Below are 16445 nucleotides of genomic sequence, written 5' to 3' on the forward strand. Positions count from 1 at the left end.
AGTCAAGTATTTTGTGAGATGTAGACTAAACTATAACTTATAAATAGTGCAAATAAATAACCGGCCTACTACAGTATAAATGTCTGTATTATAGGCTACGACATGAAGGGTTGAGGTTACTGTATCTCTGAAATAGATTTATATGTTTATTAGGTACAGCCTAATGTTTACCATGTTTAATCTCACCATCTTAGTTTAGTTTAGCATGCTAACATTTGTGTGGCACTAAACAAACTATTTAGCTGCCAGGGGTGTCTTAGTGGGTAAAAAGTGGAACTGTTTACCCAGGGCCCCAAAATGTGACGTATCAAGAATGAAGTGTATTTTTATTTACAAAATTAAGTACAGTAAAATTCCAGCACAGAGCTTTCATTATGAAGTGCCATCTTCTGCTATAGAGGGAGTGACTAAAGCGGAATTCATACTCCTGTGTCAAATCGACGCTGTACCTACGCCGAAGGCTCTGTAGTGATGTAGAGCCTATGCAATACCGTACACCATAGCCTGACGTGCACCTCCCCAGAAATATAACTATGCGTCGCAGCAACGCAGACCTCCTATTTTTGTAAGCTGAAACCATTTCCCTCAGTCGAAACGAAGCTTTTATTTACTTTGATTTCACAGCAAAGAAACAATAAATTGTGAAGACAATAAACCCTAAAAAATAGCATTTTAAGTCTTGTGTGTGATTTTTCCTGGCTTCATATGAGCAGAGGAAATCTCGGCTCGCCGCTAGGCTAATTTATACAATGTAAAATGCCATAGGCCTGTGCTAATAACATTAGCATGTTATATTTGTTTGGAAAAGGTGTTTCGTATAAGACAGTTGTTTTGTCAGTGAACCTTGTGAGTTGTAATAGAGCTGAATTTTGTAAAGTTTCTTTTGTTAAATGTTGCTGTTGTCCCAGGCTTTTTATTAGAAGGGGAAAAGATCACTAGCTGCTAGGCTAATATATACAATGTAAAATGCCATAGGCTTGTGCTAAAAACATTAGCATGTGTGTTTGTGGGCAAGATTGGTCCAGCAAAAGAGAAATTCTTTGTCTGTGAATGCTGCGAGTATTAGTGAAGCTGATTTGTGAACTTGTTTTAAATTTGATAGTGTTTTAGAGGTGTAACTGCAGAGTGACACAGACACACCACCACACAAGTATAAATGCTCACAACGCCACAGAGACTAAGCTTAGGGCCCAGAATTTTGTGCTACGCCCCTGGCTGCTGCTGCTGCTGCTGCTGCTGCTGATGGGAGTTCTAATTGGTGTTAAATCAGACAGAACTATGCCAACAAGCTAAAAGTCCAATATGCTAATCTCATGGTGGTGGCGCTGAAAGAGAAGGTAAGATTTAATCATAAATATATGTACAAAAATTCGTGGCAATTCATTAAGTAAAAGTTGAGATATCTAAGCTAAGTCTGGACAAAGCTGGCTAACAGGTAAAGGCTAGCTGCAGCGGCAGTTTGGTCCTCCCCCGGTAGGGGTGTGACCTAACGGGGAAGGAGAGCTGTGTTTCTCTGCTGCTGACGCTCTTCAGCTCCTCTGCTGCTGGTTATCTCACCATCGAGACCGAGAGGCATCTCAAGACATTCACCGTAACTCTAATTAATCAGGTAGGAATAAAAGCTAAACGCATTGTGTCGTGTTATGTCGCCATTGTTAAAGACGATGTAACGGCTGTCAGACAGCGATCAGCGGAGCTGTTCAAAGTTCGCTAAACGAACCGATAAACACTGGTATTTGTAACGACAAATAGCCCTGCAAGCTATAAGAATACCACTCAGGAAGATATCAAACTTTATAACATTATAACTGTGTAATAGTTAAAGTTTAGCTTCAAAGTTATAATGTTTATCTAAATGACTGTGCAGTATGATCTACGCGGATGCCGTCATTACGGTTCATTGTGTTAAACTGTCAGTGTGTGGTTTCTCAGTCCTGCACCTTTAACTCTGACCCAGTGGCTGTAATTCTGTAAAATGGAGGTTTCCTGTTACAATCCTATTATAATAACACATTCTCCGTTTTCTATAAACAAAGAGCAGCTCGGACAGCAGGCTGCCATTTGGCAGCAGGGTCATTTAAACTGCATCACTGAAGGGAGGCTATTGGGTGAACTCCTGTCAAACAGCGTCCAGTTGTTTAACTGCTTTTATTACACATTAATGTACGTTTACAGCAGTGGAAGTGTTTACAGCTTATACTGAAGTAAAAGTATCACTATCACTGTGTAAAAAAGACTAATACAAGTAAAAGTGCTAAATTGCACTGCATCAAGTAGAAAAGTATGCAAAATGTACTCAAACTATAAGTATTTAGGGGTTGATTGATGTCAGATTAGAGCTGCAACAATTAGTTGACGAGACAAAAAACTGATTTGATAGTAGATTGACTGTTTTGAGTCCTTTTTAAGAATCAAAAAAATCTAAAATTGTCTTATTACAGCTTCTCACATGAATTTTCAGGTATCAGTCATAGGAAACTGAGGTATATTTAGGTTTTAGACTGCGGGTTGGACAAAACAAAGCAATTTAAAAAGTCAGCTTGTACTCTAGGAAACTGTGATGGGCATTTTTTTTTTTTTACATTTTTTGATTGATCAAACAGTTAGAGAAAATAATTGATGCATTAACTGATAATGTAATTACACAGCAAACTATAACAAGTAATGACTTATGAATTGTTGCAAAATTAAAGCATGCATCAGTGTGTAAAGTAGCAGCTCCACCCTGACCAGTTGCAAAATTGAGATGAGACATACATTATACATCGGTAATAAGCCAAAACTAATGATTAATTTCTTTATTGATTAATGTATCAGTTATTTTCTACACTGTGTGGCTGGTAGCCAGTCACATGACATGTTTCAACAGTTGAAATGTCCATGGACTAGAAAACAGTCCAAAAAATGTGGCAACTTTGCCTGGCTAACTTTCACCAAATATTTTACTTAACCAAGTCTTGTGTCAGAGCAGCAGACTAAAACTATCTGTTGTTTTTCTTCCCCAGGATGTCCCGGGAGCAGCAGGCGGTGGCTCGTGCCAGGAAAGCCTTTGAAACAGGCAGGTCCAAATGTTTAGAGCACCGAATCCGCCAGCTTAAGAACCTGCAGCGGTTATTCATTGAGAAACAGAGCGTGATCTCAGATGCTGTAAAGAAAGACCTCAATAAGGTGAGCAGTGAGTGGCTCTTCCTCTGCATCCAAAATACGCAATGCCTGGTGTCCAACAAGCCTCAGAGTCTGGGTTTGAGAATAAAACTAATCAGAATCAGTTTTGAGTTTGTTGGTTCAGACTTTTGTGTTTCTTAGTCTGTTTAAATAAGCTACAGGCTATTAGCTTAGAGTGTTTTCGATTCTACATACTGTACAGAGTGTGTATTACAGGTTTTTATGGTTTCATCTACACCACACAAGGATCAGACTTTGTTATGCACAGAAGAACAATAAAACACTGCACTTATTTTTATTGCTGATCCTGGTGTTTACACAGTTCACAAACATTTATCAAGACAGGCATTCAGTGTCTAACATTAAACATAGATTAGAAAATAAGAACTGAAGAGCTAGAAAACTGAATCATATAAACAAACAATTGATCAAATCTTTTCAGACAGTAGTATGAAGACACCCCCAAAAAATAAATGACACCTCCACAAAATCTCCACAAAGGAGGGGGTTCAAGTGGTTACAGAACTTTCTTGGTTTGCAAACAGGCTTAAAAATGCATTATACAATGAAAAAAGACCAAAACACATCAGCTTCGAGCAATGCCAACATGACTGTCTTCATCCCCAGAGCGAGGTGGGAACCCAGCTGTACGAGACTCTGGGTCTGGAGGGTGAAATAAACCTGGCCATCAAAAAGCTGAAGGAGTGGGCTGCCCCTCGACCTGTGGAGAAGAACCTGCTGACCATCTCGGATACCGTCTACATCCAGCCCGAGCCGCTGGGAGTGGTGCTCATTATCGGAGCATGGAACTACCCCTGGGCTGTCACCATCCAGCCGCTCATTGGAGCCATCGCCGCTGGTACTGTTGCATGCTGTTTGTGTGTGTGCGAGGGGTGTGGTTGGTGAAAGGGCAGCGTGCGTGTGTCTGCATGTGTGTGATGTAACAAGGTCAGCGTTCACATTCTTCTGTCTGATTTCATTTGTCACTTCCCTATTTGATGAACTTTGACAAGGGATCTATCTAATCTTAGACTCTATCGGTTGAGTTTTGAAACACTGATTTGTGTCCTTAGTCCACTCAAGCAATCTCAAATTACATAAAATGGCATTAGGGGTCAAAATGTAGAGTTTGTAGAGCCACCTCAAAGCTCAAACTGTCAATCAATTAACAAACATGCAGAAACAACAGCAGCTCATTTTTGGAGGCAGTGTGTAATTTCAGTTCTCTCTCTTTGTCTTGTGATCATAACCACTCCAGTTCCTGTTTAATCCAAAAATTGCCCAACATTCTTTACTCATTCTTCAATTTTATTAAATCTCTTTGTGATTAAAGGGTCAAAAGCCACAGTGTACTATGAGAGAGCCAGGGATTAGCAATAGATTGAACTGTCAACTTAGTTTATTTGACACATATGCAGGTGATCATGTGAGCATGATGGTGGGTCTGCACACCTGAACGTACATGTCTCAACTTTATCAGCGATAGCTCAGAGGACAAGGTTAAATCCTGAGTTAATCACTCAGCTTCAAGATAATCAGTGACTCATGAATAATTCATTTCTGCCTCAGAAGCTTCTAACGGCCACCCCATCCTGAGGGTTTTGGCTTGGCTCTGATCACTTTGTGATGCAAACCTCAGTGTGGAGTGTTTGCTTGTGACTTTTTAGCATGACACTGCAGTATTCATTTGTCTCATTCTTTGTTTGCTTGAATCTTTTGTTTGTTACTTGTCCCCATGGCGATATGTATACATATTAGTGCGACAGGGCCGCTGCAGGTTGAATGCTCATGGCTGTTTCGTCTGGATAAAGCCTGTTTAGACTAAAAACACTGATGCCTGGAGGACTTAAATTAACTGAGTTCTTTCGGCTGCAGCCCATGGAGTAAGTGTTTGCACTGCGTGGACTTTATCCTTTGCTCCAGCATTATCATATTTTACTGTGACAGTATGTGCCGAGCAGGTCACAAGTCAGATAATCAAAATAAATGACTGGGTCAAAGGCAGCCGACAACACCAGCACCACACAAAATGATTTAGATTCAACACATTTAAATTTTAATAACCTTTAAAGGTCCAGTATGTAGGATTCAGGGGTAGGTATTAGCAGAAACGCTACCTAACATTCATAACTACGTTGTCATTAATTTATATTCACCTGATATAAAAAAGAATTGTGTTTCCATTATCTTAAAGTTAGCTGTATAATAATAGTGATTCAGTTTCATTTCTATGGCACTTTTCTAAACTCGAGTTACAAGGTTCTTCACAATACAATACCTTTCAATACTACACAATGTGAGAAAAATAGAAATTTAAAAGAATATCATACACAGATAAGTTAATAAAACAAAGAAAATAAAATAAAAGAGACATAAAATTAAGTGTAAAAGTGTCAACATTAAAAAACAAAAACCTGATATCGACATGCGGAGCAGGTCGTCTTCCATGGAGTCTGCCATGTTGTTACAGTAGTCCAGAACGTACAAACCAAACACGGGCTCTAGACAGGGCCATTCGGGCTTTCAAGTTGTCTTGTCAGCCACCGCAGTTGTCCCACATGCTTAGCACATGGGAGAAGTGTCAATTCTGCAACTTACAGCTAGATGCCACTAAGTCCTACACACAGGATCTTTAACACATAAATACAGTCACAGTTCCAGAATATGTGTGTGTGTTGTACAAGTGACAACCTCTGGGGCGAAGAAATGAACCCATCACGAAGTGGCAAAAACTGCAGTTCCTTAAATGGCCACTTGAGGCTGGCTCCAAAAGCAAGTCAATCCCCATTGACACCTATGTTAAACTGCCTTTACAGCAGAAATAAACATGTTTACAGCCTGGTACAAAAAATGATTTTGGCCTCTATAGATAATTTCAACATAACTCACCGGTTTAAAATTTATTAAGGCTTATGCATAATGAAGGGTGTGGCTGCTTTGAGTAATAGGCTGCTTGCTAGGTGTCACTTAAGGTTTGCAGTCAGACCCACCCCTCGCTCCTTCCCACCTCCACCCCTTGTCGCTTCTGACTGTAAAAAAACAAGATAATGACGGCCAAAATGCTAAACTTGAGGTTGTGAAATTGAGTCTACACCTGCCAAAAAGGCTTAATATCTGGTGTGCCATAATAGAACATGGGGGTGTTTGAGTCACCTCACTGAGACGTCTGTAGTCAGTCTTGCGTCTGAATATATTTTATACGAAAAATAAAGATCTGGGTGAGAATTACAATCCTGCATACGTTCTATTGCAGGGATCTTCAACATTTTTCAGGCCAAAGACCCCTTAACTGAAAGAAAGTTGTAACAGGGACACCCTGCTAAATATGTTGTGTAAAACTGAGTTACATATTAAACTTGTTGGATTGAGGTTGTCAGGCAGAGGGCCATGTTAGTGTCAGGCTGCAGTCTTGACCTGTATATGCTTTTTGGTTACGTTAAGAAGGAACTCCACTTTCACAAAGACAAGTTGTTGCAAAAGGCAAAATAAGTCGGATTAATGTTAATCTATATTTTCAGAAATATTTTACAGCCGCCCCTGCAGTAACTCTGAGGACTGTCTAGAGTTTGCAGACCCCTTGTTGATGACTCAGGTTCTAAGGTATATTGGCAACCATCCCTTTGAGTGTACTGAGAAAGTTGTGTCAGGCCATGTCTTCTGAGGTGTAGTCACAATGTATATCCAAGAAAAAAATGCTCTTATGTCAGCTAAAGTAAAGAAGCAAGTCTAAGCAACAAATGGCAAACAGACACAGTAGTTGGTGAACATAGTGTAGCGTTAAGCACCTACACAAACAGGTATTTCCATCAAGAGTTGGTACAGACTAAAAACACAGTAAATATTTACTGCTTACTGATAATGTTGCTCTGTAACTGCTGCTTGTGTAAATGAGCAGCTGTTTGCTAAGATCGCTATATCAACTTACGAGATGATGATTTCAGTGTTGCGCTCACAACTTGTGTCTGCTGCCAAGTGGCCAAAAAACTCAAGTTATTGGTGGTTTAAATGAAACTACGGTGGTAGAAAACAAGACTATGGGGAACAGCAGAGAAACAATTTGGAATTTTAGAGGAAAGGAGAAATAAATGAAACTTCTATCTAGTAATGTCTGTTGCTTTTGTCATTTACCTGTTCAGGTAATGCAGCTGTGATCAAGCCTTCTGAGGTCTGTGTTCACACCGCAAAGGTCATGGAGGAACTGCTGCCGATTTACATCGACAAAGTAAGAATGGGTCGCATAATAGCAATATAACAAGTTTATGAGAATTTGCGAGAGTTAAATAAGTGTAGTTATTGATCATGTAATGAAAGAATATTGTTGTTTGTTAAGCAGACCATACATAACTGACACTGAACAGACAATTGTAATAGAATATAAATTATTTAGATAAATATATATAAACCACAGGAGTGAGTTAAAGAAATATGTACTTTTTCAAACAGGAGTATTTCAGGCAAACACTGTTCCCCTTTACTGTAGTATATAAACTTTACATGGGCAACCATGCATACAAAGGCTAGTTAAAATGTTTGCTTGCCTCTTTGAGTGTGCAAATAACTTGCATCTTGTTTTATTTTAATCTCTATTATGTCTGCAAAATATCTACAATGACAAAAAAAGACATATCACAAGACTTAGTTAAACTGAGTGTTACAAAGACATATAACACGCCACTTGAAAAACTACATGCTGCATTGTGATATCTGCATGTGTGTTTGTTCTTTGTGTGTCAGGAGCTTTACCCCGTAGTGACCGGAGGAGTGTCAGAGACCCAGGAGCTGCTGCGTCAAAAGTTTGATCACATCTTCTACACCGGTAACAGCATGGTGGGCAAAGTGATCATGGAGGCTGCTGCCAAACACCTGACGCCTGTCACCCTGGAGCTGGGTGGCAAGAGCCCCTGCTACATCGACAAGAACTGTGACATAAGCATAGCCTGCAGGTCAGATTAAATGTGGTTTGGCTTAAAGCTTATTTTCTTTCTAACAATTTTTTCCATCCAGTCCCTCTTACACTGTAGCTTGTAGCTGAAACCTTCCTATTATCACTTACGCTACTGTGCAGGCGTGTCACATGGGGAAAGTACACTAACTGTGGTCAGACCTGCATCGCCCCAGACTACATCCTGTGTGAGCCCAGCATCCAGGACCGGGTCATCGAAGAGGTCAAGAAGTCCATAAAGGTACTGACGATCCTGAAAACACAAAAATAAATATTTAAAATATTCTTTATCAAAGGCCTCAGAATGATTAATAGCTTTAATCTGTAATGTCAGATAGTCATGTTGTTGTAGAGGAAAACTAAATGAGTTTTAAAACCTAAGTGCACAGAAACAATCATTGGTTTTGGGAGGTTATTTCTTCAGTTAATTAGTGTAATAATGAGATTGTTTTCATCGGCAGGAGTTCTACACAGACAACCCAAAGACCTGTCCTGACTATGGACGCGTCATCAACCAGCGCCACTTCAAGAGGGTAATGAACATGTTGGAAGACAGCACCATCGCTGTAGGAGGAGACAATGATGAGTCAGACTGCTACATAGGTAATCCTTCTGACGGCCACTAACTCTTCACGTGCAAATCGATCAGAAGGAGGCTGTTATTGAGATTTTAATTTAGGCAGTTACACAAATTGAAGTGATGGATACCTGACAATGAAAACGTGCATCTGATAAATACTTTGTCTTTGTCGTGTTTAGCCCCCACAGTTCTGCGGGACGTGAAGCCAGAGGCGAAGGTGATGCAGGAGGAGATATTTGGACCTCTGCTCCCCATCCTGTCGGTGAGCGGCCTGGATGAAGCGATCAAGTTTATTAATAAGGGAGAGAAACCTCTGGCCCTCTACGTCTTCTCGTCAGATGACAAGGTAATTTACCACAGACACTGCACACATGCAGGGTAGTTAACAGGTGCAGACCTCTACATGTACGGTATGTTGACTCAGATGCACAAGCATGACATGAATCCTCTCTATGAAGGTGATAAAGAGAATGAAGGAGGAGACCTCCAGTGGAGGACTGCTGGCAAACGACTGTCTTGTGCACTACTCTGTCAGCTCTCTGCCTTTCGGAGGAGTGGGTGAGTACATGCAGTGACAACTCTTTGCAGAAATGATACTAAAAATAAGAATTCATTTACACTCCGTTGTGCTATGTCACTCATTGGTCAATCTTGGAACTGGTCAGCTATCATCTGATGATGAAGCCTTTAGGGTCAGCAGATATCCAGGCCAAGACTTCCTCTTTCGTGTTGTTTACAGTTTGATAAGCAACTTGAGACTGTTTTAGAACATTTTGGCTAATCTCTATTTACATATATCTGCACATAAATACAGATAAGTTCGAGAAAAGCTAATAAAATGCTAAATTGTCATCGGACAAGAGCTGATTGGTCTAGAAATTGCATTTGTGGCCAACCCGTTTCACCTCTTTTGCTCTCCACATGGACACAAGCCTGCTCAGAAGGTGAATACCACTTGGAAACCCGAACGTAATCTATCCCCTACAGATTCTGCATTCATACACAGATATCTGTTCATAGGTGAACTCACCTGCTCACTCACATGTAGCACGTGTAGGCTGTACAGAGAGTGCCCTCTAGTGTGAATTTTTGGCAAAATAGCGCAGGTGTCCCATCAGGACACAAACATACCAGGTTCAATACAAGTTTCGAAACTAGGGCACTTTCCTATGCAAATACATGCTATGATTAAAAGACTAGACAATTGGATTTACTGTTACAAAGCCTGAAAAATACAAACAATGTATACAGTGCATCACTGATTACTTTTTAGATATGATTTCGTACCTTTCGCACCTTCAGCTGGTTTTCATTCATTTCAGTTTGATGTGAATATCTTGTAAAGACTTGAGACTTGCTGCAGATAATTAATCCATCACAGTGAACATACAGTATGTTTGTTTGGTTCAGAATCAGAATTAGGTTTTCATAAACAAGGTATTTACCTTGGTGGTGTGGCTCACAATGGTCAAAATAAATAAAGTAAGATAAAAGAAAACAAGTACTGTAAGTCACAGATATAAAATAGAAATGTATAATTGAAATATGTAAACTATATATATATGCTAAAATAAAGAGCTGTACACGTTTTAAAATGAAGAAGATGGGTAGTGCAACATATTGACTAAACAATGTGCACAGTACTAAGAAAATAGAAGAAAAAGAAAAAAAATATGTGCAATGTTATTTTTTTGTCAATTTTCAGTTGTCAGTGTGTTCATGAAAACCCAGACATCAGATAATTTCTCTGCTATCAACTGTGTTCAGCTGTGTTGTGGCTCCTGAGTGATATTGTGTCCATTGTTATTGGCTGATTGTGTTGATTTAAAACCAGAGGCCAGTATGTCAAACCTTCGCTGTTTTCGTGTACAGGGAACAGTGGTATGGGCTGCTACCATGGCAAGTTCAGCTTTGACCAGCTCAGCCACCTGCGTGGTTGTCTCATTAAGCAGCTGAAGATGGAAGGGGTGAACAGTATGCGGTACCCACCTCACACAGCCAAGAAACTGGGCTGGGCGCGCTTCTTCATCCTGCAGAATGTAGACCTGGGCTGGATTGGGCGGATGGCGCTCTTAGCCGTCCTGGCTGTGGTGGCTGCTGTTGCGCTGCAGGTGAGTCACAGCAAAAGAGAGAACCACAGCGAAGTGCTGAACAGATAAAAACATGTTTACGGTGTGTGTCATGAGGAAGGGAAGAGGGAGAAAAAAGCGGTGATCACACTCATAGCTCAACCGTCTCCAAGCACCACCTTTAAGATGTTTGTTCTTGTGTTCTTTATTTTTTAAAGTTGCAAATGACTGGGAAGATTTAAATGCTAGCTGTGAGCTACATGTCAACTCTGCTGATGTCAAGTGCTCAAGGTTTAATTTAGTAATCAGGAAAAACATGGAAATTACAGCCCTCACATGATAATCAATTAACGTTGATTATAAAACTAAGAAAACTGTTGTTTATCAAAGGTGAACAAGAAAGATGAGCGCCATCCAGCAGATGGTTACTGCAGAAAATTTAATTATGATCTATTTTTTGCTGTCAGTGAGTGTATTGCATCTAAACAAAAATGCATATATCCTTGAAGGTAGAATGTATTTCTTGCTTCTCAAAGGTCTGTGTCCACATAGTGCTGTTTTTTTTCTGAACACCAGCATCTGGGCTGCCGCCTGGAGAAAAAACACTGTGCCCTTTTCTCAGAGTGCTCTGGCTTTTTTGTGTGGCCGCTCTCAGCACACCTAGTTGACAATCTGTAACCGTTTGAGAAAGTCCTCGGTGTCATTACTGTCATGCTTTACTGTGTTTCGCTTTACTGTATGATTTGTTGGTCAGAAAATATTACAACAAAGATGTTAATGTCAAAATGTTATTGTCATAGAAGCAAAACCCCTGTGTAGCACATCATTAAAATGGTGCTTGGAGTGCCTTTTTTACCAAGTGCTGGGTGGAACTGCTTTCCAGCACCCTGCCATCGCTTTTCTGCCAAAGAAAAATGCAACCTGAACACACGCCCTAATACATTTACAAAACTTTTTTAAATGTTTGGGAACTTTCTGAAACTTTAATAGTACACTTGTCATTGTTGTTAACACCGACCTGTCTTGTTCTTTTTCTCCTCTATTACTGGTGCGTTGTTACATTTTATGGCACATTTCTGCCACCAGCTGTCACTGTGCATTACTTCCTTTGAAGCTTCACCAACAGGAGCAAAAACATCACAGTTTGCCAGTGAGATAATTGTCAGTCTTTTTGCAAGCAGTGTGAACACAGAAGAAGAAAATGAAAAGTAGAGTTGTTCAGATATCAAAGTATCAGTATCAGTAATTTCTCTAATACTGCCTAAAATGCTAGATCAGCAAGGACACAAGTCTGTGCACTGATCCAATAGCACCTAATTTGTTAAGAAAAAGAGAGTTTTTACAGAAGTCAGTTCTTCACCACTTTAAAACTGAAGCCTATACAGCAAGTTGTGCTGTGCAGCCACCCGCAGTTACTGTTTGAGAGCAGCCAAGAAGAAATTATTTCCGGTAAAAAGTGTAACGTTAGCCATTAGCAAAATGTCAAACTAGATCATAAAAGAATTTTTTTTTCATGTTGTACAAAGGGTTTAACCCGAGTCATGCCATACAACAATGAAAGGAATTATTTCAAATGCATACAGGGTTAAGTGGTTTGTTTGCACAATGTGACAGAATTCCATATTTAACGGATCCGATGTAACATGATGCGGCATGATAGTCTGTATTCCAGTTAGCGCATGGTGTTGGTAGCATACAGCTGTTAATTTCTTTTTTTCTTTTTTGTTTTAATGCAATGGTATCAGATCGATTCTCGGTGCAGAACAATACACAAGTCAAGGAATTAGAATTGGTTTAAGGAAGGAAGAAATGGTAGGATGTCTAAAAAAAAGGTAATTAACTGATGAGGAAAATAATTTTCTTTTTTCAGAATTATCTCCTTTGAAGACACCCCGCTGCTTCACAGACAACAAGTGTCTTGTTTCCACGGCCTTTAGGACCAGAGAGAAGAGAAGCGCAGTGTGAATTTCATACGATTCCATCACTGAGTTCCTGTATCAATCAGATGAGCATCTGCAGACGACGCTGTAATACAGGGAGTGTTCAGGGTGTTCAGGCCTTAATCCATTTTACATTTCATTAATGGTGTCAGAAGTTAATCACAGTGCAGTGTAGCAAGCATCTTATTTTCATGAAGGTAATTATTTATTCTCATGTATGGCTCTTACATTTGTCATATCTTAACCCGTTAGATCAGGTCTGCATACTTAAAGAATATGTACACAACATAACATACAGTATAATAATGTGATTCTGCTATGAATGATTTTAAAAGAAGTAAGAAAATGTATAACACTACTGTAGAACTCTTCACTGTGATACGAACAAGACGTGCATTTACTAACAAATGAAAAAATGAAGTTAGTTGCAATTCCTGCATAATGAACTGTTTATATTTTTATGAAACGTTATTGTTTTTATTTAGTAGGAGACAGTTCACTTTGTGTCCATTGCATTTCAATGATAGATCAGCCATTAACTCCACATTCAGCCTGAAGGCTCTTGATGATTTCTGTCCTGTGTAGGTTTGTCATTTTTGTCAATGTGAAAGCAGAGACGAAGACAACATGTCCAGTCTGTCTCTGAGACTTCAGTGTTTGGTCACAGACCTCTCAGTCTTCCTTTAGTTCACTACAGCCTGTAAGAATCAAACAGGATCATGTGAATCATGTGTTTTTATGTCATTTTACTAAAAACACCAAATGCCTGTAACAAATTTAAGCAACATATCAAATTGTTTGGTGATTTTTAAACAACAGTAGTTGCTTAATGTTTTGTTTTTTATCACACCATTTAAATTTGAAGGGATTTGTAATTAATAGTTGAATAAATATACATGTATTTCTATATTGGATTAATATTCAAATAAATATATTTCTACATGTATCACTTTGTGACTTAACTTTAATTTTATATTTTAATATGTGGTTATAATTATGTGTAACAACATAATGTATATACAAACAATTCCAGTGAGCTAACATGATCAATACTAGCCTGCTTATCAGAAGAAGTAGGCATGCAGACATTCTGACTTAAAGTAGTAGGAAAAACAAAGATGAGGAGCTTGTAGTCTTCAGCCCCAACTGATGCTGAGTCAAGTGACATTATCTGAGGCTCCCTCTGGAGCTCACATCTGTCAGAAAGATCCAAACCATGATTTTTCCCTCACCTCAACCAGGAAGCCCCTTTCTGGCAAAAAGCACTCCAGGCCAGAGGTAGTTCACCCGCAGCTCTGGAGCTGCCTGTGGCCCTTTAGCCCCTCTCCAGTGGCTTTGACAAAAATTATATTGAAATTAATAATGGTTATTTTTAACATTTTAATTTTTGTTTATCATTGCTGTAGGCCTAAATGATTCTTACATTCTCCACCTGTAAAAATGTGTGACCCATACATTGAATAAAACATTTCAAAGGTCCAGTGTGTAGGATTTAGGGGGATATACTGGCAGAAATTGAATATAATATTCATAACTATGCTGGATATGTTGCACCACAAATGACTCTCCATCTTTTGGACAGAGCCTTGGGAAAATATCAGTCACAGGCAACAGAAAACCCCCAGGACCATTGTCCTGCTGAGGGGGGGGGGGGGGTCACTACCATCAGGGAGTGTTGTTGCCATGAAGTTGGGGGGGTGGAGCGTGTCAGGCATCCACATGAGTGCAGTATTAAAAGTTTCACAGCAGAACATTGCATTGTAATAAGATGATCAGTTTTATTCACTTCACCCTCCAGTGGTTTTAATGTTTTGGCTGATGAGCGTACAGTACAGGCCAAAAGTTTGGACACACCTTCTCATTCAATGCGTTTTCTTTATTTTCATGACTATTTACATTGTAGATTCTCACTGAAGGCATCAAAACTATGAATGAACACATGTGGAGTTATGTACTTAACAAAAAAAGGTGAAATAACTGAAAACATGTTTTATATTCTAGTTTCTTCAAAATAGCCACCCTTTGCTCTGATTACTGCTTTGCACACTCTTGGCATTCTCTCCATGAGCTTCAAGAGGTAGTCACCTGAAATGGTTTTCCAACAGTCTTGAAGGAGTTCCCAGAGGTGTTTAGCACTTGTTGGCCCTTTGCCTTCACTCTGCGGTCCAGCTCACCCCAAACCATCTCGATTGGGTTCAGGTCCGGTGACTGTGGAGGCCAGGTCATCTGCCGCAGCACTCCATCACTCTCCTTCTTGGTCAAATAGCCCTTACACAGCCTGGAGGTGTGTTTGGGGTCATTGTCCTGTTGAAAAATAAATGATCGTCCAACTAAACGCAAACCGGATGGGATGGCATGTCGCTGCAGGATGCTGTGGTAGCCATGCTGGTTCAGTGTGCCTTCAATTTTGAATAAATCCCCAACAGTGTCACCAGCAAAACACCCCCACACCATCACACCTCCTCCTCCATGCTTCACAGTGGGAACCAGGCATGTGGAATCCATCCGTTCACCTTTTCTGCAGCTCACAAAGACACGGCGGTTGGAACCAAAGATCTCAAATTTGGACTCATCAGACCAAAGCACAGATTTCCACTGGTCTAATGTCCATTCCTTGTGTTTCTTGGCCCAAACAAATCTCTTCTGCTTGTTGCCTCTCCTTAGCAGTGGTTTCCTAGCAGCTATTTGACCATGAAGGCCTGATTGGCGCAGTCTCCTCTTAACAGTTGTTCTAGAGATGGGTCTGCTGCTAGAACTCTGTGTGGCATTCATCTGGTCTCTGATCTGAGCTGCTGTTAACTTGCGATTTCTGAGGCTGGTGACTCGGATGAACTTATCCTCAGAAGCAGAGGTGACTCTTGGTCTTCCTTTCCTGGGTCGGTCCTCATGTGTGCCAGTTTCGTTGTAGCGCTTGATGGTTTTTGCGACTCCACTTGGGGACACATTTAAAGTTTTTGCAATTTTCCGGACTGACTGACCTTCATTTCTTAAAGTAATGATGGCCACTCGTTTTTCTTTAGTTAGCTGATTGGTTCTTGCCATAATATGAATTTTAACAGTTGTCCAATAGGGCTGTCGGCTGTGTATTAACCTGACTTCTGCACAACACAACTGATGGTCCCAACCCCATTGATAAAGCAAGAAATTCCACTAATTAACCCTGATAAGGCACACCTGTGAAGTGGAAACCATTTCAGGTGGCTACCTCTTGAAGCTCATGGAGAGAATGCCAAGAGTGTGCAAAGCAGTAATCAGAGCAAAGGGTGGCTATTTTGAAGAAACTAGAATATAAAACATGTTTTCAGTTATTTCACCTTTTTTTAAGTACATAACTCCACATGTGTTCATTCATAGTTTTGATGCCTTCAGTGAGAATCTACAATGTAAATAGTCATGAAAATAAAGAAAACGCATTGAATGAGAAGGTGTGTCCAAACTTTTGGCCTGTACTGTATATTTACACAAGGGGCACGTCCTCTTTCACAGAGTCCACCATGTTGTTTCTACAGTAGCCCAGTATGCTTGGCATACCGAAGACATTTCAGTTGGCCGCAATGTTGCAACCTCACCACTAGATGCCCCCAAATCCTACACCCAAGACCTTACACATTGTAAAAACTAGAAAGTGCATCATATGTTTATGGCCTGGTGCCTTTTCCTCTAAAGTGTTTTTATTTATCTGATGAAGGAGGCAGATCTAAATTTAACACACAGAAAACTACATAATAAAAATAACAGCACATTATTTG

The 16445-nt window shown here is 40.0% G+C and overlaps 1 protein-coding gene across 1 annotated transcript; it reads left to right on the forward strand.

Annotated features, from left to right (window-relative positions):
• Positions 1–1450: 1450 nt before the first annotated feature.
• On the forward strand, positions 1451–13599 carry aldh3a2b (aldehyde dehydrogenase 3 family, member A2b). The gene is made up of 11 exons (XM_049592221.1): positions 1451–1609; positions 3006–3168; positions 3793–4024; positions 7302–7387; positions 7900–8108; positions 8231–8348; positions 8569–8710; positions 8867–9033; positions 9146–9245; positions 10560–10798; positions 12627–13599. The coding sequence occupies exons 2-11, from the start codon at positions 3007–3009 to the stop codon at positions 12639–12641; spliced, it is 1470 nt and encodes a 489-aa protein (XP_049448178.1). The 5' UTR covers positions 1451–1609; position 3006; the 3' UTR covers positions 12642–13599.
• The last annotated feature ends 2846 nt before the right edge of the window (positions 13600–16445 follow it).

This window comes from Epinephelus fuscoguttatus, linkage group LG12, assembly GCF_011397635.1.
Source record: "Epinephelus fuscoguttatus linkage group LG12, E.fuscoguttatus.final_Chr_v1".
Lineage (NCBI taxonomy): Eukaryota > Metazoa > Chordata > Actinopteri > Perciformes > Serranidae > Epinephelus > Epinephelus fuscoguttatus.

What these genes read in the sequence shown, in the direction of transcription:
- aldh3a2b (XM_049592221.1), top strand. Translation starts at nt 3,007, where the DNA reads ATGTCCCGGGAGCAGCAGGCGGTGGCTCGTGCCAGGAAAGCCTTTGAA. An exon ending in TAAAGAAAGACCTCAATAAG is followed by an intron (nt 3,169 to 3,792) that starts GTGAGCAGTGAG and finishes CTTCATCCCCAG; the next exon opens with AGCGAGGTGGGAACCCAGCT. An exon ending in GACATAAGCATAGCCTGCAG is followed by an intron (nt 8,109 to 8,230) that starts GTCAGATTAAAT and finishes GCTACTGTGCAG; the next exon opens with GCGTGTCACATGGGGAAAGT.